We start from the raw sequence: 24,034 nt of genomic DNA, 5'->3' as shown, positions 1-24,034 counted from the left end.
TGAAGTTTTATGTTTTTGTGCTGCTGATGAAGTTCAGCGTGAGGCAAAGCTGCAGAGTGTGATGTAATGCATTTATTTTAGTGTTCTCTGCATAGACTCTGGGCAGTGAAATCGTTAACTGCAAACTCTCCTGCTTTGTGAAGAGGTTGGGACATTTGACCAGTGTCCCGTGATAGAAGCTGCAAATCGTTAGTGCCACAGGGAAAACGTGACACTTTGCCGGTCTGTAGGTGATAAGATGATGTACAAGAGGCATTATTGTGGGGAAAAAATAACCATTTTTCAACTTATTTACATTTGAGCAAAAAATGTCCAGTCCAAAATTATTTATAACCTTCACAAACTGTCACAGTCTTTGGGAAAATTCAAAGTTCGATACCATTCCAAATAGCCCAAGCAGTTCTAAAGCATCCTAATTAATTGGGAACAGCTGATTTAATCAACACAACAGCAGCTGGTGAAAATCAGCAGGATGTCATGGATAAGACAAAAGAGCTCAGTGAGGCTATGCGGCTGCGCATTGTGGCTGCTCACAAGTCAGGAAAGGGCTGTGAGCGCCTGTACCTGTAGTGTAATGGTTAAGGCATCTGCCTCTGACACAGGAGACCTGGGTTCAAATCTCTGCTCTTCCTGTTCCAGTAAGCCTGCATTTATTCAGTAAGGCTTGGGCTAGACTCCCTAACACTGCTACTGCCTACTGAGCGCGCCCTAGTGGCTGCAGCTCAAACGCTTTGAGTTCGCCAGGAGAAAAGCGCAATATAAATGTCGTCTTGTCTGCCACGTGGCGTATGTGTGATGTCACTAGACTCACCTGGTGACACCTAGTACAGGCAATCGCGGTGAAGCTGAACACCGGAGGTGGCTAGGACAGGTTCCTGGGGGAACAATATAGAGGCGGCCAGGCAGGCGACGGAAGCGGCAACAACCCTATGCTGATTTTTGATAGATTTTTATGCTGAACTCTATCGGAAATCGGTCTGCAGTGTATGGGCTGGCAACATCCCTCTCTGTTCAGATTGATCAGTGAGGGATCCGCCTCACGGCCGATCTGCCCATTCATCGAGAGATTTACGGCTACCTCTACAGCATACGCTGCCTTCTGTTCTCCAGCACATTTTCAGTGGAAGGTTGTGGGGAGGTGACTCAGTGGAATCACGAGACCAGTCACACACACACAAGGACAAGACACAGAGAGGGAAAACGCAAGGAGACGATAGTGTCACGTGTATGCTGTTCACCTTACCTTTGTTATTGATTCTTACACGCTTGTAAAAATGGGTCATGTGACCTCAGGAGGCTGTCTAAAGACAGAGCTGTGCTGTCCTTGTAATTTCAGCACAAAGATTAAAGGGATTTATAATATTTGTTTCCACTGCAGCTGTCCTCTATTTAAAAAAAGATATCTTCCTCTCAGTTCACTGCAGTTCTGTATAATCAGCTGCACAGTGTGGATGTAAGGCCTGCTTCACACTGCAGTCAAAATCGTTGTGCGGTACATTATAATTCTGGACTCCTGGACATATTATACGTACATAGGACGTCCTATGCAAAACAGACTCTAGTAACCCAGGTTTATTGTCATTGACAGCCCATCCGCTGCCCTCATGCGCAGCAGAATTCCGGTGCTATGTAAACCAAGCTTTGTATGTCAGATTTGTCATAGACATCTGGTTTAAAGGATACCCGAGGTGACATGTGACATGATGAGATAGACATGGGTATGTACAGTGCCTAGCACATAACTATGCTGTGTTCCTTTTTATCTTTCTCTGTCTGAAAGAGTTAAATATCAGGTATGTAAGTGGCTGACTCAGACAGGAAGTGACTACAGCGTGACCCTCACTGATAAGAAATTCCAATTATAAAACACTTTCCTAGCAGAAAATGGCTTCTGAGAGCACGAAAGAGATAAGACGGGTCAATAGTTCATAGATTTTAGCTCTGGCATACTTCAATGAATGTGTCATTGAGCAAAAACAATAAAAAGGTTAAAACTTAAAAAAGTAGATTTAAACATAAAATAAAACTGTGGAATATCTTAAAAAGTCATTAGGAGACGGAAGATAGATGCAATCGATTATTTCATTGGTTTATTTTCGCCTCAGGTGTCCTTTAAAGAGAACCCGAGATGCTATCTACACACAGTCTGCCTATACAGCTCAGCCTCTGTTGCGATCCAGATCCCCCTTAAGTTCCCCCTGCGCTCTGCTATCCCCCATAAATCACAGCTGTGCTGTGCGGGCTGTGTTTACATCTGTACTGTCAGTGTGCTGCTTCCTCCGCCTCCTGCATAGCTCCAGTCCCTGCCCGCGTCCCTTCCCTCCAATCAGGGAGGGACGTGGGCAGGGACCGGAGCTATGCAGGAGGCGGAGGGAGCAGTAGACTGACACTATAGAGGTAAACACAGCCTGCTGCGACACGCTGCGTGTCGACAGCGCGGCTGTGATTTATGGGGGATAGCAGAGCGCAGCGGGGGCTTAGGTGGGATTGGGATAGCAATAGAGGCTGAGCTGTATAGGCAGACCCAGCCTCTGTGTGCAGCTAGCATTGTCAGAACCCACCTCGGGTTCTCTTTAAAGTATTAGAGGCAGAGAATCAGCAGGACAGCCAGACAATGTGCATTATTTAAAAGGAAATAAACATGGCGGCCTCCATTTCCCCATAACCATCAGTTTTCTGTTATGGGCATTTATTGCCTAAGTTTGCGTTTTTTCAGGTGCATTTCCGTTTGTGTTTTTTAATCAATATTCATATATAACAAGTAAAAATAAATCATTTTCAAATTCGTTTTCACTTTCTGTGGGCAAAAAATGCATGTGTGTTTTTTTTTTTCACCATAGGAACGCATTGCATGCAGAAGGCACCATCAACAAGTACATGAAAGGCTTACCAGCCCACAATAGCTTGAACTCCAAGGCCATAAATGTCTGTAATTAATCTAGGGCTCTCCTCTGGTATCTCTGGTCCCCAGTCAGATCTTCAAATGATGTCACAGGTAGCACAATCAACATTACTCAGCCCAGTACGTTAATATAGGGTGAATAAAACAAGCATAATGGTCGAAGTGTAGACTGTTTAATAATTGACTTCAAATATACACAGTAAAAAGAAATAAAAATCACATATGGGGCCCTATGAAATTGGGAACCCCAGAAGTAAGGTGCGCTTTATAACAAGGCCACAACAGGCAATGGTAAAAGGTGTCTCCCGTCTCCTTCCCAGTTTAGTGATTGGCTCAATGCTGGTGCAGTGGTCCTGACCGCTAGACCATCGTTGCCGGTAACTAAGTGGGCAGCCGTGATTGGCAGGTCTGCACTCCGCTCAGCAGCAGCCATGCTGGAAGCCTCTCTCCTCCGGCTCTCTGTGGCATCGGCAGCCTGCCCAATCAATAGCCTGCCGATGCCACCCTCAGCCTGGTCAGCTGCCAAGTCACAATAGCAGTGACTGGAGGTAGCAGACCTAGGCAGTTATGGGGGGTTCGCAATCACAATGTGGGCAGACAGTGGGGCTGGACTGAATTGTATTATTTATTTGGACCATAAAAACGCACTGACTTTTCCCCCCACTTTTGCATCTTATGGTCCGAAAAATACGGTATATGCTGACATTTATTATATTTGATATCTTTTATGCATGCTGTTGATTTCATACAGTTTTCCAGTTTGCAGTTGACCCATCAGATCTTCATACATATGGTGTGGTTGCTGCAGGCCACAGACTCCTGATTTTTGTTCTCTTGTACAGAAATGATCTGTGAATAAGTTCGGTTAGAATGTCATCGTCCCACCCATCTTGGTGGAAACAAACACTTCGCTCTCTGTTCCTTCTCCATCTGAGCCTCGGGAAGAATTAGTCATTATGACTTAAAGGAAAGCTTTCATAGTATAAATATTCTATGTAGACTCAGTTTTGGTGTTTTTATTAGTTTAAGCAGAACTCAGAACCATGTGATCTCTTTTATCTGGTAGGCTGTGATTTTGCTGTAGTAGTTTCCTGATAGCACACCTAAGAGAAGTGACACATGATTATGTCCTGTGTGGCTGCACAAAACAGCAGATTATTTTTACTGAGATTGGAGGGTTAATGGGCTATACATCAGACGATGTATGGGCAGATTGACCAAGAGATGGATCTCTCTCTGATTTGAATACAATTAGAGAGAGATCTGTTGCTTACCCATACACTGCAGGCCAATTCCAGAAATTTCTCAGGAATTGGCCTTGATGGCCTTGATGGGATTGGAGCATGATCCTTTGGGCGAAAGTTTGAGGTCGAGTTCTGTGCATACGCTTCGCTAGCCTAGAGGCTAGTGACACCTCTGTTACTATGAAGGAACAACACGTGGCGCATAAGAGTGACTTCTGATGGGCTGGATGAGTGCCAGAAAAGTACGCACAGGGGTAACTTGGGAATCGGATGTCGGGGGGTGGCTCCCATACGTAGGGTAGAGTATTACCCACGGTGGTCCTGATCAGTTATCCCGGCTTAGTTCAGTCTGGCATGTGTATGTAGCCTTAGGTTAAGGTTAGCCTAATTAAGGTGGCATAAGGTTAGGTGTTTATAAAGAGGATTAGCATGAGGCATTAATAAGAAAGGATTGAGCTAGGTTCCAATAACAATGTATAGGGAAGCATTTGCAAACTTATGTCATTGTCAAAACCAGAACTCTACATATGCTGGGGAATAGCTTAAAGAGGAACTCCAGCCTAAACAAACATACTGTCATTAAGTTACATTAGTTATGTTAATTAAAATAGATAGGTAATATAATCTGTTACCCACACTGTTTTAAAAGAACAGGAAAATGTTTGATTTCATGATGGCAGCCATCTTTTTGGTTGAAAGGAAGTGACAGGGAGCATGAGACACAGTTCCAACTTCCTATGTCCTGAGCACCTCGCCCAGTTGCTAGGCAACGTGAATAACAACATAAGAAATCCCATCATGCTCTGCACAGCATCAGGGAAAAAAAGCCCGGGCTTTTTTTCTTTGATGGGTGGAGCTTAGCTAAAAATGCAGCTAAAAATGATGCTTTGGTAAGAAAAACAAAGTTCTGATGCTGTGAAACTGTTGAAGAAACACCAAGCCTTTTCAGTTCTGCAGAGTAGATTTTTAGTCCGGAGGTTCACTTTACCCTCCCTTTGTGTGGGGAGAAAGCTATGGCAGAAGTAATGTTGGAGAGCATGGCATTCTGGGATCAGTGCTGGGGTTTCTGGGATGGACAACAGGTGGATGAGGGAGGAAGCTCAGACAGCCTGCTGCTTACTCTCCCTCTCCCTCCTATTCCTGTACTACAAGCAGCTTGTGTTGTCTCTCCCATCCACCAGTCATGTCCAGAGCTGCCTGACAAGGACAGGAAACAAGATAAGGCCAGCATAAGATGCAGCTATAACACTGAAAAACAAATCATTTTGCAAATTAAAAATTATAAAGTTTACATTTTTTGCTGAATGTAAAGTGTTAGAGACACTTATACAATATCTACAATATTAGACTTGTGTCTCTGCTCCTAATGTTTTATTTCTTAGCTGTACTACACATTCAAATCATTACATCATAATTTTTTTCCGCTTCAGTGTTTCTTTAAGGTACACACAGGCCCATTTTCACATATGGGCAGGGCAGGTAATCACCCAGGGGGTAGTGGCAGAAGGGGCAACAAGGGTGGATGCAAAGGGCAGTGGGGAGCTCCAGGAGCAGCCCATGTTCTTCCTCCTCCCAGGTGTCACGTCTCAAAGAGAACAGCGCCCCATGTGTTGACGTGACGTATTACACCATCATAGAGGGTGCTGTTACCAGTGATATGGGACGCTGAAGAGGAGAAAGAACATGGGCACATATGGGTCCCCAGAGAGGTGAGTTGCTCAAGAAAAGCCTGATAGCGATGAAAATTCAAAGGGTCATTACTTCTGTTTGTATTGAAACTGAATAAACAGATTTTACATCAGACTGCCATGGCTATTGTTTTGAATTCAATCTGAAAATCACATGGCCCCTGGAGCACTGTAGATAAGTATGGCAATTTTTGGCTACATGCGGGTCTTGCGGGTAGGAGATGAAAGAAAAACAACATTTTGTGAAAATTGTTTTGGCTTAGAAAAGTAGCTACCTGACGAGTGGGAGATGTTATTGGCGAATTACCCTGGTATTGCTGCATTTTTTTCCATTTAGTCACTTGGCGTTAATCTAGATTGTTTCTCAACGGAGTAGAAATGTGATGGGCTGAACAATCATTTCCTTGATTAGACCAGCAACAAATCTGTGGATTAGACTTTGATCAAAAGCTCACGCTAATATAAGTAGAATAATCCAGCCCCTTCCTAAATTGTTTCCAAAAAACCTAATTAAAAATGTTTCTTACTGCTTATCACAAAATATACCTTAATATGTTTTAAAATGCCTATAGATATCTTATAAACTACAAAAGTTATTTAAAGTGAACCTGAGATGGCACGGGGGGGGGGGGGGGAGGGGGATCATACCTGGGGCCACCTCCCACCCCCTCCAGGCCAGTCGCTCCCTCGCCGCCCTCCTCCCCCTCCTGGATCCTCCAGTGCAGATAGAGTCCTGCCACGCATGCATTCTGTGCCTGTGCAGTGGCACTGAAAGTTCTTGACTACGGGAGCGTGATGGGGGGAGGAGTCGTGCCGCACATGCGCAGTACACCTCAACTGGTGAAATATAACGGGGCATCTGCCGGAGGATCCAAGAGGCGGAGGATGGTGGCGAGGGAGCGATCAGCCTGGAGGGGGCTGGAGGAAGTCCCAGGTATGTATAAAACTTTTCTCTTTCCTTTCATCTCAGGTTCTGTTTAAGAACACAAACTCCACACCCATACATATTTGTTGAACATTTTAGTTCAAAACCATAGGAAATATGGAGATATTTCCACCATTGCAGCTATATCGATCTCCAGACCTTCCTGTAGACTTTGCTCCCATTCACAAGATCAGCAGAGAAGTCAACCACTGATGGTCAGAGATTGGATCTGGCCTGCTGCCAGCATTGCAGATAAATGCCAAGAGTTTTCCATGTGGTTCAGGTCTGGTAGGTGCAGGCCATTGGAGTTATTCCATACCAGACTCCATAAACCATTTACAGTTTTGGCATAGAACTAAAAATATAGTAAAGTGGCCTTAAAGGGATACTGTAGGGAGGTCGGGGGAAAATGAGCTGAACTTACCCGGGGCTTCTAATGGTCCCCCGCAGACATCCTGTGTTGGCGCAGCCACTCACCGATGCTCCGGCCCCGCCTCCGGTTCACTTCTGGAATTTCAGACTTTAAAGTCAGAAAACCACTGCGCCTGCGTTGCCGTGTCCTCGCTCCAGCTGATGTCACCAGGAGTGTACTGCGCAGACACAGACCATACTGGGCCTGCGCTGTGCGCTCTTGGTGACATCAGCGGGATCGAGGACACGGCAACGCAGGCGCAGTGGTTTTCTGACTTTAAAGTCTGAAATTCCAGAAGTGAACCGGAGGCGGGGCCGGAGCATCGGTGAGTGGCTGCGCCAACACAGGATGTCTGTGGGGGACCGTTAGAAGCCCCGGGTAAGTTCAACTCATTTTCCCCTGACCCCCCCTACAGTATCCCTTTAAGTACTTAAGTACCAGGCAGTAGAATTCTGACAGAAGTGACAGGTTTTGGACTAGTCCATCTCTTCCTAGGGGATTCTCAGCAAGGCTTTTATTCTTCATAAAGATATTTCCTAAAAAGGATTTAAACAATGATGCTGGCCAGCCTCCCTGCTCGCTACACAGCTTTTTGGCAGTTGGACAGAGCAACTGCCACTCACTAAGTGCTTTTGAAAATAAACATATCCCTGAGAATCCCCTATAAAGGGATGGACTAGTCCAAAACCTGTCACTTCTTTCAGATTTCTACAACCTACTGTAAGTGACAGCAATATAGGAGAAAAGTAATTTATGGCTCATTTTACTCTGGAAAAAAATCTACTAGTTATTTTTATATGTTTGCACATATTTTACATTTTACAGTTTTTCGCTGTAGTGCCCCTTTAAGAACCAGAGACTGCTGGTACAGAAAATGCAGAAGTCGATGAATCGCTGCACATACCTGCCGCCGCACGTAGGGAACCTAGGCCACCCAGTCTGCCGTCTCTATGACGGCAGAGTCGTGACTTTAGAGAAAAGATAACTGGGTCTCCACCTGGATTTTGTGCAAATAGCTTGTGTTTTATTCACATCAAGAAGGCAGTCATGTGAGCCAGTCAGGTGCCGCTTTCATTGGCTCCTGACCGTGTCTATCAATGTAAGCCTATGGGAGCTTACATAGATGGACATGGCCGGAGCCAATGAAAGCGGCACCTGACCGGCTCTCAGGGTTCTGCAGTCATAGAGACAGGCAGGGCGAGCGAGCCGCGTCGGGAGACCGCGGCGAGATTGGCGGATGTGCGCACCGACGGTGAGTTGAAATCTACGCCCTGCCAGCCAGATCCGCATCAAAACGGCATAGATTTCAAATAGCGTTGTCCGAAAGTATTTAAAGCAAACCTGAAGCGAATATAAACTTATGACATAATGAATTGTATGTGTAGTACAGGTAAGAAATAGAACATTAGTAGCAAAGAAAAGTCTCATTGTTTTCCAGTACGGAAAGAGTTAAAAAAATAAACTTAAGACGTTATCTATGCAAAAGTTCTTCTCTGAGCTCTTTGACCCCTTACAGTCCTGTTTTCTGAAGTACTTAAACAGCCAAGTAACCGTGAGAGACAGCTTGAGACATGGTTTTACTGCAGGAAACGGCAAAGGGTCATTATTTCTGCTTTGTTTTATAGATTAAAAGACAGAGTGTGGTTTCTAAACTGCAAATATGACAGAATGATGTAATGCTATTAAAAAAAAAAAAAAAAAAAGCTTCATAACTCAAAATAAAAATGGGACTCTTTTCTTTGCTAATAAAGTTCTATTTGTTATCCGTACTACACATACAATTCAAAGCACACTGTACTGTAGAATGTAGAATTGTATGATGTAGTATTAAGATTTCACGTTTCTCCACATTGAAATGATGGGACCTAAGCGACCCATGATAAACATCAGACCATTATTCTCTAGAGCTGGCACTTTGCATGTCAGCAGATGGTGTTTTCCTAGCCTTCACCAAATTCAGATTCTACAGATTCATCTCCCAAGGCTGATGATTCATCACTCCAATGGTGGTGGGCGCTTCACCCCTCCAGCAGATGCTTAGCAATGTAAATGTAACTCTGGGTGTTTCAAGTCCTGCCACATAGAGCCACATTAATTCATGCCATGAACCAATGAGGATCAGTCAATCCGAAACAGTCTGTATACATTATTGTGGCTCTATGAAAGTAACAAGCCGACACATCATTGCACTCCAGCGGATCTGAAGGTGTGGCTAGCTTACAAGGACAATAAAGGATGATTTGCTTATTCAGCAGTGATGCATTGTGGGAGACCTCATATGCTCACTCCAACCTGAATTATCGCAAATACATTCTTTTTTTAAGAAGGCAAACTTTTGTTTTAAAAACGATGATTCAGTTGTTGCTGCAGGCAAAGATGCGAGAGCCATGCAACACTGATCCTGTAGCTGGAGGGAACTCTGCTCTCGCCGCCAATTTTTACACAATCCCAGTTGCCTGGCGTCTTTCTGATCTTTCTGGCTGCAGTAGTATCTTAATCGCACACCAGAGAAACAAGCATGCAACAAATCTAGTCAACTTTCAGAGCTCGTTCACACTAGGGGCGTTTTCTGCCTTTTTTCAAGCACAGGGGATTTTTTAAAATCGCCCACAAAACGCCTGTGCAATGATTCTGAGAAGGTTCATATCCGTTCGTTTGCGGAACGCAAAGCGGTGCTTGTACCATTTTTGGGGCGATTTTGCTCTAATGGAAGGTATAGGAAGAGCACCGGTTTGTGCAGCGATTGTGTTCGTGTTTTTAAGAAGAAATGCATTGTATTTCTTTTCTGCTTCAAAGAGTTCACTTCCTGACTGATGTCAGGAAGTGACAAAACGGAATCGCTCTGCAAAAGCGCTATGCACAAAATCGTAGTGCGCAATGGAGCGTGAGGAGGGGGAAGAAAAAAACGCTAAAATCGAAAATCGCTGCCATCAGCGATTTCAATTTTAGATGTGAACAAGGCCGCAATCAGAGATCTTATCTGCATGCTTGTTCAGGGGCTATGGCTAAATGTATTACGTTGAAGCAGATAATCAGTATGACAGTCAGGCTATCTGCATTGTTTAAAATGAAATATATATGGCAGCCTCCATATCTCTTTTACTTCAGATGTCCTATAAACAGACTTTCAGAGGCTTTTTCACCATCTGCTATGTTAACATCAGTTTTCAGCCTCTTCCATGCATTGCATTGTGCCTGAGGCAGGGGCGTAGCAGTAGGGGTTGCAGAGGTAGCGACCACATCGGGCCCCTTGGGTCATAGGGGCCCCGAAGGGCCCTCCCTCAAGCACAATATTAGCTCTTTATTGGTCCTGTGTTGGTAATAATCACTTCTGTGGATGCTTAAAATAGTAGTAATCATTATTAACAAACTGTTCCCCAATCCCCATCCCTTTCTTGAACCTCAGACGCTGTGGTAATCCTTGGCAAGTTTTGGTGCGCCATATCAGTCGTTATGTATGGAGTGCTTGGGGGGGCCCATGTAAAACTTGGACTAGGGCCCGTAGCTCCGCCACTGGCCTGAGGGAAGAAGGATATGGAGGCTGACATGTTTATTTCTTTTTAACCACTTCAGGTTTTGGGGCTTTTATGACAATTTTGGTATCAGCTGTGTCGCTTTTGATACAGCAATACATTTTTATTACCTATGCCATAAAAGTGATACGTATATTTTTTTCTTTCAGGACAATCTAGGCTTTCTTTGGGTAATTTTTTTTTTTTCAAGTATTCTTTAATTTCACAGGCAATCTGTTAGAGAAAATTAGGCGTAAATGCAAAAATGACACATCTTTTCATGTTAACCGCTTCCTAACTTTTACATGTCAAATGCCAAAGTTTTAAAACACCTCAAACTACATTATTTGGCTCGTGCCGGTTTAAACAATACCATACATGCCATATTTCATCTTTACTTGGGCATGTAGCGAACCATTAGCGATAGCCTGTGCGTCCGTAGCGACTGCATGCGATAGCTAGGGCGCACAGTTTGGGGACCCCAGTGCTGTGTGTATATGTGTATATATATATATGTATATATATATATATATATATATATATATATATATATATATATATATATATATATATATATATATATATATATATATATATATATTTTTTTATCTATCATGCATTGCTAGGCAACAACATAGCGATGCATCTATACAGCGTGGTGTCCCTGAGCTATTGCCATAGTGATCGCATCCGATCGATATTGGCGGCAGTCATTACAGGTGTCCACGAATATTACGCTATAGCTAGCGCAACGGTTTTACTGGTTTGGTAGGGGTTAAAACGTTTTAAGTTGTTATAATGCACATTGTCCGGCTGTCCCGCTGATCCTCTGCCTCCAATACTTTAAAGAGAGACTGACGCAAATTAAAATCCATGTTTTTAACATTTATTTATGTTAAGCACTATAGCTAGTGCTAAAAAGCTGCCTCCCCGCGGCAAAACGAGTGGTTTATACCCCCCAAATCCCCTGCGGGGAGCGCTTCCTGAGTGAGGCAGAGCTTAGGGCTGTAGCTCTGCCTCTTGTCGCATTAATCCCTGCTGATTGCCACCTCTCCCCACCCCTCTGTCTTCTTTCACTCAGAAGGGCGGGGGAGAGACGGGGATCCGCGGTGGATTGACACGAATGGAGGCAGAGCTACAGCTCAAAGATCTGCCTCCCTGGGCAGCAAAATCCACAACCAAGAAAGTCGTGGATTTTTGCCCTGTGATTAGGAAGATATAAACCCCTTCTTTTGCCGCAGGGATGCGGCGTTTTAGCACTAGCTATAGTGCTTAACATAAATAAAAGTTAAAAACATGAATTTATACTCCCTTCAGAGTCTCTTTAAAGGACAACTGAAGTGAGAAGAATATGAAGGCTGCCATATTTATTTCCTTTCAAACAATACCAGTTGCCTGGCAACCCTGCTGATCTATTTGGCTGTAGTAGTGTCTGAATCACACTAAAAACAAGCATGCAGCTAATCTTGTCAGATCTGACAATCATGTCAAACACCTGATCTGCTGCATGCTTGTTCAGGGTCTACGGCTGAAAGTATTAGAGGCAGAGGGTCAGCAGGATAGCCAGGCAACTGGTATTGCTTAAAAGGAAATAAACATGGCAGCCGCCATATCCCTCTCGCTTCAGTTGTCCTTTAAGCCATAGACCCTGAACAAGCATGCAGATCACGTCTATACATGTCTATGTATCTGACAAGATGAGCTGCATGCTTGTTTCAGGTGTGTGATTTAGACCCTACTGACCAGAAAGATCAGTAGGACAACTGGTATTGTTTAAAAGGAAATATGGCAGCCTCCATATACTTCGCTTCAGTTGTCCTTTAAAGGGAACCCAGGTTGAGAGACATATGAAGGATGCCATTTTTTTCTTTAAACAATGCAGATTGCCAGTGTCTATTGCTTAAAGGGACACTTAAGGGTAAAAAAAAGTTTAGGTTCCCTTTAAAGGGAACCTGAGGTGAGAGGGATACCCTTAAGTGACCCTAGTATTAGAGGCGGGAGATCAGGACAGCCAGGCAATGTGCATTATTGAAAAGGAAATAAACATGTCAGCCTCCATAGCCCTCTCACCTCAGGTTGCCTTTAAAGGGAACCTAAACTGAGAAAGATATGTTTTTTTTTTCCTTTTTAAAATAATACCAGTTGCCCGACTCTCCTGCGGATCCTGTGTCTCTAATACAGGATCTTCTCAAAAAATTAGCATATTGTGATAAAGTTCATTATTTTCTGTAATGTACTGATAAACATTAGACTTTCATATATTTTAGATTCAAATACACACAACTGAAGTAGTTCAAGCCTTTTATTGTTTTAATATTGATGATATTGGCATACAGCTCATTAAAAACCCAAATTTCCTATCTCAAAAAATTAGCATATTTCATCCGACCAATAAAAGAAAAGTGTTTTTAAAACAAAAAAAGTCAACCTTCAAATAATTATGTTCAGTTATGCACTCAATACTTGGTCGGGAATCCTTTTGCAGAAATGACTGCTTCAATGCGGCGTGGCATGGAGGCAATCAGCCTGTGGCACTGCTCAGGTGTCATGGAGGCCCAGGATGCTTTGATAGCGGCCTTAAGCTCATCCAGAGTGTTGGGTCTTGCGTCTCTCAACTTTCTCTTCACAATATCCCACAGATTCTCTATGGGGTTCAGGTCAGGAGAGTTGGCAGGCCAATTGAGCACAGTAATACCATGGTCAGTAAACCATTTACCAGTGGTTTTGGCACTGTGAGCAGGTGCCAGGTCGTGCTGAAAAATGAAATCTTCATCTCCATAAAGCTTTTCAGCAGATGGAAGCATGAACTCACTTTTGAACCAGAAACAGAGGCAGAAGCGCCTGACCTGGGCTACAGAGAAGCAGCACTGGACTGTTGCTCAGTGGTCCAAAGTCCTTTTTTCGGATGAAAGCAACTTTAACATGTCATTCGGAAATCAAGGTGCCAGAGTCTGGAGGAAGACTGGGGAGAGGGAAATGCCAAAATGCCTGAAGTCCAGTGTCAAGTACCCACAGTCAGTGATGGTCTGGGGTGCCATGTCAGCTGCTGTTGTTGGTGCACTGTGTTTTATCAAGGGCAGGGTCAATGACAAGAGAAGACAAATAACATTTATATTGCGCTTTTCTCCTTGCGGACTCAAAGCGCCAGAGCTGCAGCCACTAGGGCGCGCTCTATTGGCAGTAGCAGTGTTAGGGAGACTTGCCAAAGGTCTCCTACTGAATTAGTGCTGGCTTACTGAACAGGCAGAGCCGAGATTCGAACCCTGGTCTCCTGTGTCAGAGGCAGAGCCCTTAACCATTACACCATCAGCCAATTGCAATGAAGCTAGCTATCAGGAGATTTTGGAGCACTTCATGCTTTCATCTGCTGAAAAGCTTTATGGAGATGATATCATTTTATTATGGTATTACTGTGCTCAATTGGCCTGCCAACTCTCCTGACCTGAACCCCATAGAGAATCTGTGGGATATTGTGAAGAGAAAGTTGAGAGAAGCAAGACCCAACACTCTGGATGAGCGTAAGGCCGCTATCGAAGCATCCTGGGCCTCCATAACACCTGAGCAGTGCCACAGGCTGATTGCCTCCATGCCACGCCGCACTGAAGCAGTCATTTCTGCAAAAGGATTCCCGACCAAGTATTGAGTGCATAACTGAACATAATTATTTGAAGGTTGACTTTTTTTTGCTTAAAAACACTTTTCTTTTATTGGTTGGATGAAATATGCTAATTTTTTGAGATAGGAATTTTGGGTTTTCATGAGCTGTATGCCAAAATCCTCAATATTAAAACAATAAAAGGCTTGAACTACTTCAGTTGTGTGTATTTGAATCTAAAATATATGAAAGTCTGTTTATCAGTACATTACAGAAAATAATGAACTTTATCACGATATGCTAATTTTTTGAGACGATCCTGTACTTTTAGCCACAGCCCCTGAACAAGCATGCTGATCAGGTGCTCTGACTGAAGTCAGACTGGATTAGCTGCATGCTTGTTTCAGGTCTGATTCAGCCACTACTGCAGCTAAAGAGCTCATCTGAACAGCCAGGCAACTGGTATTGTTTAAAAGGAAACATCCATATCCCTCTCAGTTTAGGTTCCCTTTAAAACCTGTGAGGCTGATAACTTTAAAACGACCACATTTGAAAAAGATGTAACCTAGAAATGTCTTACGTTGTTTCAGTTAAATTCCCAAATTAAGGAGAGCCCTTTAAGGGATAAGGTTTTCAGAAGAACAAAGCTCATTTCAGGAAAACAAAACCAAATCACTTCTGACTATGGCTCAGTAATTAACAATAATTCTCGCTGTTCCTTTGCTGTTTGCAGGAACAGAGAGGCTTATAGTTCATTTTGGAAGCGCTTTGCTTCCTAGCAGTGCACAGCGGCTGAGACATTCTTCCCTTGGTTGGCTCTGTATAGTCATCTAATTAGCAGTCGGCTGCAGATTGATTGCAGTGCATGCTGGGAGAATCAGTCACACACATAATGTTATATCCTCAGAATGTGCTGCCGCACAGCTCACAGCGGCGAGGCGTCAGGATCCGCCGCTCTGCACAGCAATGAAGCCAATGATTTTGTTTAGGTTTGTTTAACTTCTGATCCGACTCCCAACATAAGAGGCCAGGCACTAGTACCGGTATACACTGTTAGATTAAATGGTAGCTCTGATAAACATCTCCCTGATATTGTTTACCGATAACCACCTTGCATGAATTAATATCTAATCAGATTTCAGCATATAATCTAATTAAAGCAAACCAGAGCTGAAAATTAAAAGTAAAAATAAACATATACACTTCATACTTGACTCCCTATATTGTCCACTGTGATCAACTGAATCCTCTGTCCTCCATTTTGAAAATGGCCATTACCCTATAACCGCTTCCTGGTCAGCGCACTGTTAAACTGTAATATTGCCCACTTGAGCCACAGGGAAACATGGACATTACATTGCTCATCAGTTGTCCTTTCAATTATAACTGACAGTAAGGGCCCGTTTCCACTATCACGGTTTCCACCGCGATTCCGCAGAGTTTCCATGCACATGAATCGCACGGAGAAACTCTGCCATAGGGGATAACGGCGCCGCGGCCGAATCACTTGCAGGAGCGATTTGGCCGGAACCCCCTGCAGAATTCGCGGCGGCACGGCTCATGGGATTCGCCTGCGATCCCGCTCAGTGCGGCGTGCGTCTGAGAGACGCACGCCGCACTAGTGGAAACGAGCCCTAACTGATCTATTTCAGTTCTGACAAAATCATGCCAGAACTGGAAGAAATCGTTGTAAGAAGAAAATGGTGAACTTCTGAGAGGAACTGACAGCGAGGTAAGTATGCACTATTCATTTGCAGGCACATCATGTCTTTTAAATAATTTTACTCAGTTCAGATTCCCTTTAATTATTGTTAGGAATTTACCCCCCCCCCCCCCCCCCAGCATTCTTCACATTTATGCATCCCTATTCTACCCCCTCCCCTTCCTACTATGTATCTCCATACTACACTCCTTGGCCCTATGTAAATCTATCTGTGCATCCCTTTTCCTTTACACCCTCAGGCCCTGCACACACTACCTTTGTTTTCCTGAAATTAAGACACCCCCCATAGGTAAGCCCTAGCAGCAATTGTGAGCATCCTCGAAATGTAAGCCCAACCCCAAATGTAAACCCTAGCGGCAGTAAGGGGAAAAAGTATGGCAACTTGTGTCATTACTGGAGCCAATGGTTTTGCGGATGGGACCATGGCTCTGTTATTGGGCCAATCGCTGCACTCGCTGATGCTCAGCAAGTGCAGTGATTGAACCGATAACGGAGCTATGCTCCCAAGTGCAAGACCAATCGGCTCCAGTAATAAAACAAGTTGCGGTACTTCTTCACCGCGGTACTTCTTCACCATAGGTTGAAACTCGGGGTTAGAGGAGGATGCAGGGAGACAGTAGAAGACAGCGGAGGACAGTCATAGGGGGTAATCTGGACACAGGAGGACAGGGGATAGAGGAGTACACGGGTGGAGAGAGGGATACCAGGACACTAAAGGTACAAGGGGAACACCGGAAGACACAAGAGGTGGATCCAGCAGAGGAAGAGGTGGCACAGTGGGTAAGACAGGAAGAGGCAGGAGGACACACACTTGTGTTCATAGAAATATAACACCTCCCCTAAAAATAATCCCTAGCACATCTTTTGGAGCAAAAATTAATTTGAGACACTGTCTTATTTTCTGGTAAACACAGTATGCATCCTCTCTACTTTGCCTATTTAATCTTGCATGACTTCTAACAGCCATTACACAGTTAATGCAGTCAGATCATTAAAAAGACTGTTAGGAGAGGGATTACTGTACCCATCAGTAAACCTGGTGACAGATTGGTCATTGTCCAAAATTGAAATGTACCATTTTGATGTCTGGGAGGTGTTTTTTTTTTTTTTTTTTTTTTACAACATGCCAAGCTATAGTAAAACTTGCTGATTACATTATAGAGAAATGGGGTTTTAGGGCATTTTTGGGAACAAATTACATAGAAATTGTGTTGTACTGCTATTACATGAATTACTTGGGGAGCATAATGTGAAACTTTTCACTGTATTGTTGTATACAGTATATATAAAGGTTAAACTTAAATACCAAGCGTGCATACCAGCAGCTAGTGTAATAATCTATACTGAGTACTGACTGGCCGGAAGTGTGGGAGGAGCTGCAGTCAGAGCTCCTAACCAATAGGTGCTGGGAAGGGAGGACCTTGCACACAATTAAACTATGACCAGTTATAGCTCTGACAGGTGCAACATGCAGGGCACTGCTGAATATGTCAGCACTAGCACTGCTGTTTGCTTTTAAAGGGAGTTGTAACATCCAAAACTAAAAAAAATTACCAAATAATTGTTAGTGCCCCAAAAATATGTCCCTACATCTTGGTGCCTTTGCCTAACTGTGGCAACTGAGCAGTGTCAGTAGGACTGTGGGGAGGTTGTATTTTTTTTTTTTTTGTACAGTAACAAGCTTATCTCAGCATGCAAATAAGCTAAAGAAGGTAATTGAATCGCCCTTCTCGTGGAAGAGTTTACACAGTAATGTAAGCCTGTTGTCTAGGTGAAAATGGATGGACAGTAAGTAGGGAGGGAAATTTAACATTAAAGTTTCATTCCACTTTAAGGACAGAAGGAAAACAGAGAAATCCACCCTGTATGTATTTAGAAAGTTTAATGTGTCTAATTCCCCCTCATGTGTGACTAAGTTATAATTTGATCTCTTAGCTGTGACAGCTGACTGCCACGGCAGAACATCTAATTTGTAAACACAGGATGTTTACAATATGTCTGCTTCCATGAAAGCAGGAAGAAGACACACTGCAGATTTATTTTAGGATTTGTACAGTATCAGCTGTAACAAATGTTTTTTGTTTAAAGAGGAGCTGTCAGCCATACTATCTCAGAAAAAACAACAACACGTATATAAGTAGATGAATACTTGCCCTATTTACATAACACATGTATTGCACTGTTCATGTTTTGATTTTCGTGATTTTTCTACAGTAAAAAAAGAGAAAATCCTTCTTAGCATTTCCCATTTTAAAAATGGCTATTTGAAGCCAATCCTGATGTCATTTCCTCCCTTTTCTCCTCTGCCTAATTTGCCCGCCCTTCACTATAAAAAGTGCTTTGTCTCAGCATGAGAAATATTGGCCAATCAGAGAGGAACAGGTGTGGGGAGGGGAAAACAGGAGGGAATGAGGCTTCAGACAATCAGACTGTATTAGTTAAGTCTGAGGGAAAGTAGAGAGGCAAAAAAAGGACAACCCTGCATGCCCTGCAACTTCCTTTTTGTGTACCAAATAAGTCAGGTAAACTGGGAAATGGTCCTTTAGCAACTAGAAAAGTCATAGTGATTTTTAACTTTTAGCTTGCCTGGTTAGCATCCTTATTTGTTTACCAGATAAAAATAAAGAATTGATTTTTTATTTTATGCCTGACAATTACACTTTAAAGGTCATTTTGCTGTTGCATAGCTTTTAGAGCAGAGAGGAAGTTCTGAGTTCATATCCACTTTAATTTTGGTTATTGTGGGCTTTCATGTGAGCAGATGTAACTAGAATTTGTGAATCTGGTTTGTGGATGTAACCTTTTAAATGTTTTTTTTTTTTCCCAGGTGGCAGAATCTGCTCCTTCTCACCCTGTATAGAGCAAGTTCAGAGGACCTGTCTAGCCCTGGAGGAACATGGCTTTACGGAAACCAGCACCCTGGAGGTTCTGCTTCGGGTCTACGACGTTCGGACTATCAGCCTGCAGCTCCCCGACTTCGGAAAGCCAGCAGAGGTGGAGAAGGGGGACGGCCCCGATAAATCCAGACCGGTACCCACTCCTCAGCCGGGTACCGCTCAGTTTAAAAGCGGGGTATCCCCCAGAGACATGGTGGGTCACACCGGGTACCTGACCTTCGCCACCAAGAGCTTATCCTAGGAGTCACTCTGGCAGAAGCAGCTCATCTTTGAGTGAGAAGCTCCATATATAGCCAGACGCAGCTGAAGAATGCATTTATGTAAACAGCATACTGGCTGTGAATGGCAGAGACAGAGCTGGAAGAGTTTCAGCGTGCCTGGGCTGCTCTGCCAAGCACTGAACACACACGCTGCATCCTTCTCTCCTCCTGTCATTAATAAAATGCCTCTTGTTTTCTATTATGTCAGTTTGGTGGTAACTGTGGCTAAACCCTTAAAACCTGATGATGCTCCGGTACCTCTGAGACGGGCTCAGTGCCAGGCTGTTCACCACTGCACTGCAGATGTCTGTACACTGCTTCATCCTGCGCTGGCCTGTGTTTGGCTCTGTACACCTGCAATACTGTCTAATATTAAAGGGTCACCCCAATTCTAGCTTTTGACTTTGACTTTTGAGTGCTGAAGGCAAAATCACAATTATTAACCTTGTTTAGGAGGAGACTGACTAACTAAAACGTAACTTTTAAAGAGACACTGAAGCGTAAAAAAAAGATGCTATAATGATTTGTATGTGTAGTACAGCTAAGAAATAAAACATTAGGAGAAGAGACATAAGTCTAATATTGTTTCAAGTACAGGAAGAGTTAGGAAACTCCAGTTGTTTTCTATGCAAAAAAGCCATTTAGCTCCACAACTTTCAAAGTCGCAGAGAGCTCTGTCTTCTTAAGCTTGTTATCTCAACTGTCAGTCACTGAATTTTCTTATTTTCTCCAGAGGACAGGTCAATAGTTCACAAGACTGCTCTGTAAAAACATTTACAATGCAGAGTAGTGTGCTAACCTCAAATATTAGAGAATGATGCAATGTTATAAAAAACACTATATAACTGAAAATAAAAATGAGAATATTTTCTGTGCTACTAATGTTCTAGTAATTATCTGTACTACACAACCAATTCATTATATCATAATTTATTTATTTTTTCGCTTCAGTGTCTCTTTAATAAATATGGAAAAAAAAATTTTTTGCTAATCATTGACAAAATGAAATAAATGGGCAGTGGGTTGGGAGTAAGTCTGCATCTAGTATCCCCGTCACTTAACTATTTCCATCCCCTTAAGGACCAGAGACTGCTGGTACCATAAAAGGCCGCCTCCTGACAAATCGCCGCACGTACCTTCCGCTCTCACCGGTCACATCGCTCTTTCATCTCTGCAGGTCCCTCTCTATGACAGCAGAGCTCTGTGCGCCACTCAGGAGCCGCTTTCATTGGCTCCTGACGCTGTCCATCAATGTTAGCTAATGGTATTGGCTTACAGCGATGACAGGGTCAGGAGCCAATGAAATCTGCTCCTGACTGACTTATACAGCTCTGTTGTCATACTGACTCAGGGTGAGTGGGTTGCGGCGGGGACAGAGCGGCAGGACAACGCAGCGACGATTGTTGAAATCTACCTCTTGTCAAAGCCGCGCAGCCACAAGCATGACGTAGATTTCAACCTTGCAGGTCCAGAAGCGGTAAAGCATGCATGTCAAACCGCAGCCCGCGGGCCAAATTTGGCCCTCAGAGCCATTAAATTTGGCCCTCAGAGTGGTTTCCCCACTTTGCATTATGTATGGCCCACTCTAGACCATCAGGGAAGCTATATTGGAGGTGAAGCCCTAGAACACCAGGGAAGCCATATGGGGAGGTAGTGGGGAAGCACTAAACACCAGGGAACTTTATAGGGGAGGGTGGGGGTCTCTAGACACCAAGGAACTGTATAGGGGAAGGAAGAACCACTAGACACCAGAGAACTTTTATAAGGGAGGAAGGTGGCCAGTAGACCTTGAGGTTGGCCTGCGACTAGATCCCAGTGTGCAGTGTTTGGCCCACTTTGTATTTGGGTTTGACACCCCTGGGTTAAGAGGTACCTTCACAGCTCACACTGCCAAATGTAAACAAAATACAACACCCTACATGGGAAACTACATGTTTCACCCCCTCAAAAGGGGGGCTTTGTCAGGGGGTAACAAATCTGCTCAGTGCCAGGGTGCCTAGTACTAAAGTGCAAGAACAGTACAGTACATTCACATAATATCACAAAGTAATAGTCTGTTGGCTTAATCAGCAGCTAGAAAAGTTATGTTTTAGTTTCATTCTCCTCCTAAACAAGATCAATAATTGTGATTTTGTCGAATTCAAGAAGCTTGTTTTGATAGAGTGCTGAAGGCTTCAGCCCTTAGATGTATTTTTATTGTCCTCTTTTTCCCTGTTGAGAAGTATTCCCTGTTTTTTTATGTTCAGGAATAAAAACCTCACACGTTGCCTAAGCTTTTGTATTGCTGTCTGTGTCCCATGGAGTTTGCCGTGACATTTAGTGATGGTCCTAATATTTGACCATTATGCAAATTTCAGTTTGAGAGGAAATGGGACTTTGCAGGGAAGAATCATACATTTCCAGAGCTAATCCATTACCGGTACTGCTGATCTGTCGGCCAATCGTGTAGCAGCACCTGAATCTGATTGGTCCTATGATTTCTCAATATTTGCAGTTCTGTGCACCAATACTTGAAGCAACAATTTATAATGTAGCAAACTAATAAAAGGCCACAACTTAAAGCAAACCTTGAAGCTAAAATAAACTTAAGAGATATGTATGTACCGTACAGCTAAGATATAGTTGCAAAGAAAAGTGTTTCGTGTTGTTTTCCAGTACAGAAGGAGTTTTTAAAAAATCAGTTATTTATGCAAAAGAGCTTCTCTGAGCTATTCGATCCAATTTGGGTCAAATACAGTTCTTTTTTCTGAAGCACTTAAAGGGAACCTTAACTGAGAGGGATATGGATGTTTCCTTTTAAACAATACCAGTTGCCTGGCAGTCTCTTTGGCTGCAGAAATGGCTGAATCACACACCTGAAACAAGCATACAGCTAATCCAGTCTGACTTCAGTCAGAGCACCTGATCTGCATGCTTGAGGGGGTGTGGCTAAAAGTAATAGAGATACAGGATCAGCAGGAGAATCGGGCAACTGGTATTATTTTAAAAGGAAAAATCCATATCCTTCTCAGTTTAGGTTCCCTTTAAACGGTCAAGAAACAGAGAGAGACAGTTTGAGATAAGGTTTTACAGCAGGAAAGTTCAAAGGTCATTATTTCTGCTTTGTTTTATAGCTTAAGAGTGTGATTTTAAAAATGCAACTGTGACAGTACGATGCAATGTTTTAAAAAAGCTATATAATTGAAATAATAATATGAGACTTTTGTTTGCCAGTAATGTTCTATTTATTATCTGTATTACACATACTATTTATTATATCATAAGTTTTTGTTTCACTTCAAGCTTGCGTTAAGGAGAAAATCCAAGTATTATAATCTTCTCTTGACTGAAAGATGCCCCTAAACCATATATGTCAAACTCCGGCCCGCGGGCCAAATTTGGCCCTCAGAGCCATTAAATTCGGCCCTCAAGTGGTTTCCCCACCTTTCATTATGTAGTGGCCACTCTAGACCACCAGGGAAGCTATATTAGAGATGAAGCCCTAGAACACCAGTGAAGCCATATGGGGAGGTAGGGGGGAAAGCACTAAACACCAGGGAACTGTATAGGGGAAGGTGGGGGGGGGGGACTAGACACCAGGGAACTGCAAAGGGGAGGGAGAACCACTAGACACCAGAGAACTTTATAAGGGAGGAAGATGGCCACTAGACATTGAGGTTGGCCTGCGACTAGGTCCCAGTGTACAATTTCGGCCCGCGACTAGATCCCTGTGTACAATTTTGGCCCGCAACTAGGTCCCAGTGTACAATTTCGGCCCACTTTGTATTTGAGTTTGACACCCCTGCCCTAAACCCTCCATTATACTAAACTACAATGTCATCCCTTGGGTCACACCTGACGGCTACATCCTTGTTCCCATAGACACAGAACATTTATATAGCGCTTTTCTCCTGGCGGACTCAAATCGCTAGACCTGCAGCCACTAGGGCGCGCTCTATAGGCAGTAGCTGTGTTAGGAAGTCTTGCCCAAGGGCTCCTTACTGAATAGTTGGCTTACTGAACAGGAAGAGCCAGGATTCTAACCTTGGTCTCCTGTGTCAGAGGCAGAGCCCTAAACCATTACATTATCCAGCCACTGCCATAGGCAGTTTTCCTGTGTTCATGTGCTGCGTGGCTACATACCATATATCCTCGAAAGTCGACCTCGTGTTTAAGTCGACTCCCAACATTTGACCCTCTTAAGCTGGATTTTTTTATTGACTCAAGTATAAGTCTACCCAGTAAAGTTAATGGCTGCACTTGGAGACCAGGAGGGGTTAATGACTGCATTGTATACAGTATTGACAGTATTGAAGCTATTAACCCCCCCCCCCTGCCCCTTTCCTTGTTAATTTGTTGTGGCCAGCACTTTCAGACCTGTGTTTTCTTGACATTTCCTTCATCAAGGGTAAATTGCTGTAAATGGGAATGTCATTAATAGTTACACACATTACTCAGTGTTGCCTGTGACTCGTGTATAAGTCGACCCCTACACTTTTTAATTTAGTGAATCAGACTTAAATTTCTAGACTTAGGCTTTGTTCACATTGCGTTCCTTCCGCATGTCCGTCCGTGTTGGCCGGTTTTTGAAGTGTTTTTTTTTTTCCATTTCTCACTTTTCAAACCACTTTAGCAGAGCAATTGCATTTTTCCATTTCCTGACATTAGTCAGGTAGAAAAAAAACAACGTTTTGTAAGAAATAATACCTTTTAATGGTTAACTAATAGAGTTAAATGATGCAAGCTTTCTGGGATCTAGTCCCCTTCTTCAGGCATATGTCCATCTGGAAATATGCCTGAAGAAGGGGACTAGATCCCAGAAAGCTTGCATCATTTAACTCTATTAGTTAGCCATTAAAAGGTATTATTTCTTACAAAACGTTGTTTTTTTTCTACC

The 24,034-nt window shown here is 43.3% G+C and overlaps 1 protein-coding gene across 1 annotated transcript in view; it reads left to right on the top strand.

Annotated features, from left to right (window-relative positions):
- Positions 1-21,425, top strand: part of TRMT61A (tRNA methyltransferase 61A) — an 82,375-nt gene extending 60,950 nt beyond the window's left edge. The window contains exon 4 of the mRNA XM_068254345.1: positions 18,829-21,425. Within this exon, the coding sequence (XP_068110446.1) occupies positions 18,829-19,139 (311 nt within the window). The 3' untranslated portion in view covers positions 19,140-21,425. The remainder of the gene's footprint in view (positions 1-18,828) is intronic.
- The last annotated feature ends 2,609 nt before the right edge of the window (positions 21,426-24,034 follow it).

The sequence above is a fragment of the Hyperolius riggenbachi genome, chromosome 9 (genome assembly GCF_040937935.1).
Source record: "Hyperolius riggenbachi isolate aHypRig1 chromosome 9, aHypRig1.pri, whole genome shotgun sequence".
Lineage (NCBI taxonomy): Eukaryota > Metazoa > Chordata > Amphibia > Anura > Hyperoliidae > Hyperolius > Hyperolius riggenbachi.
This window is presented reverse-complemented; position numbering and strand designations above follow the sequence as displayed.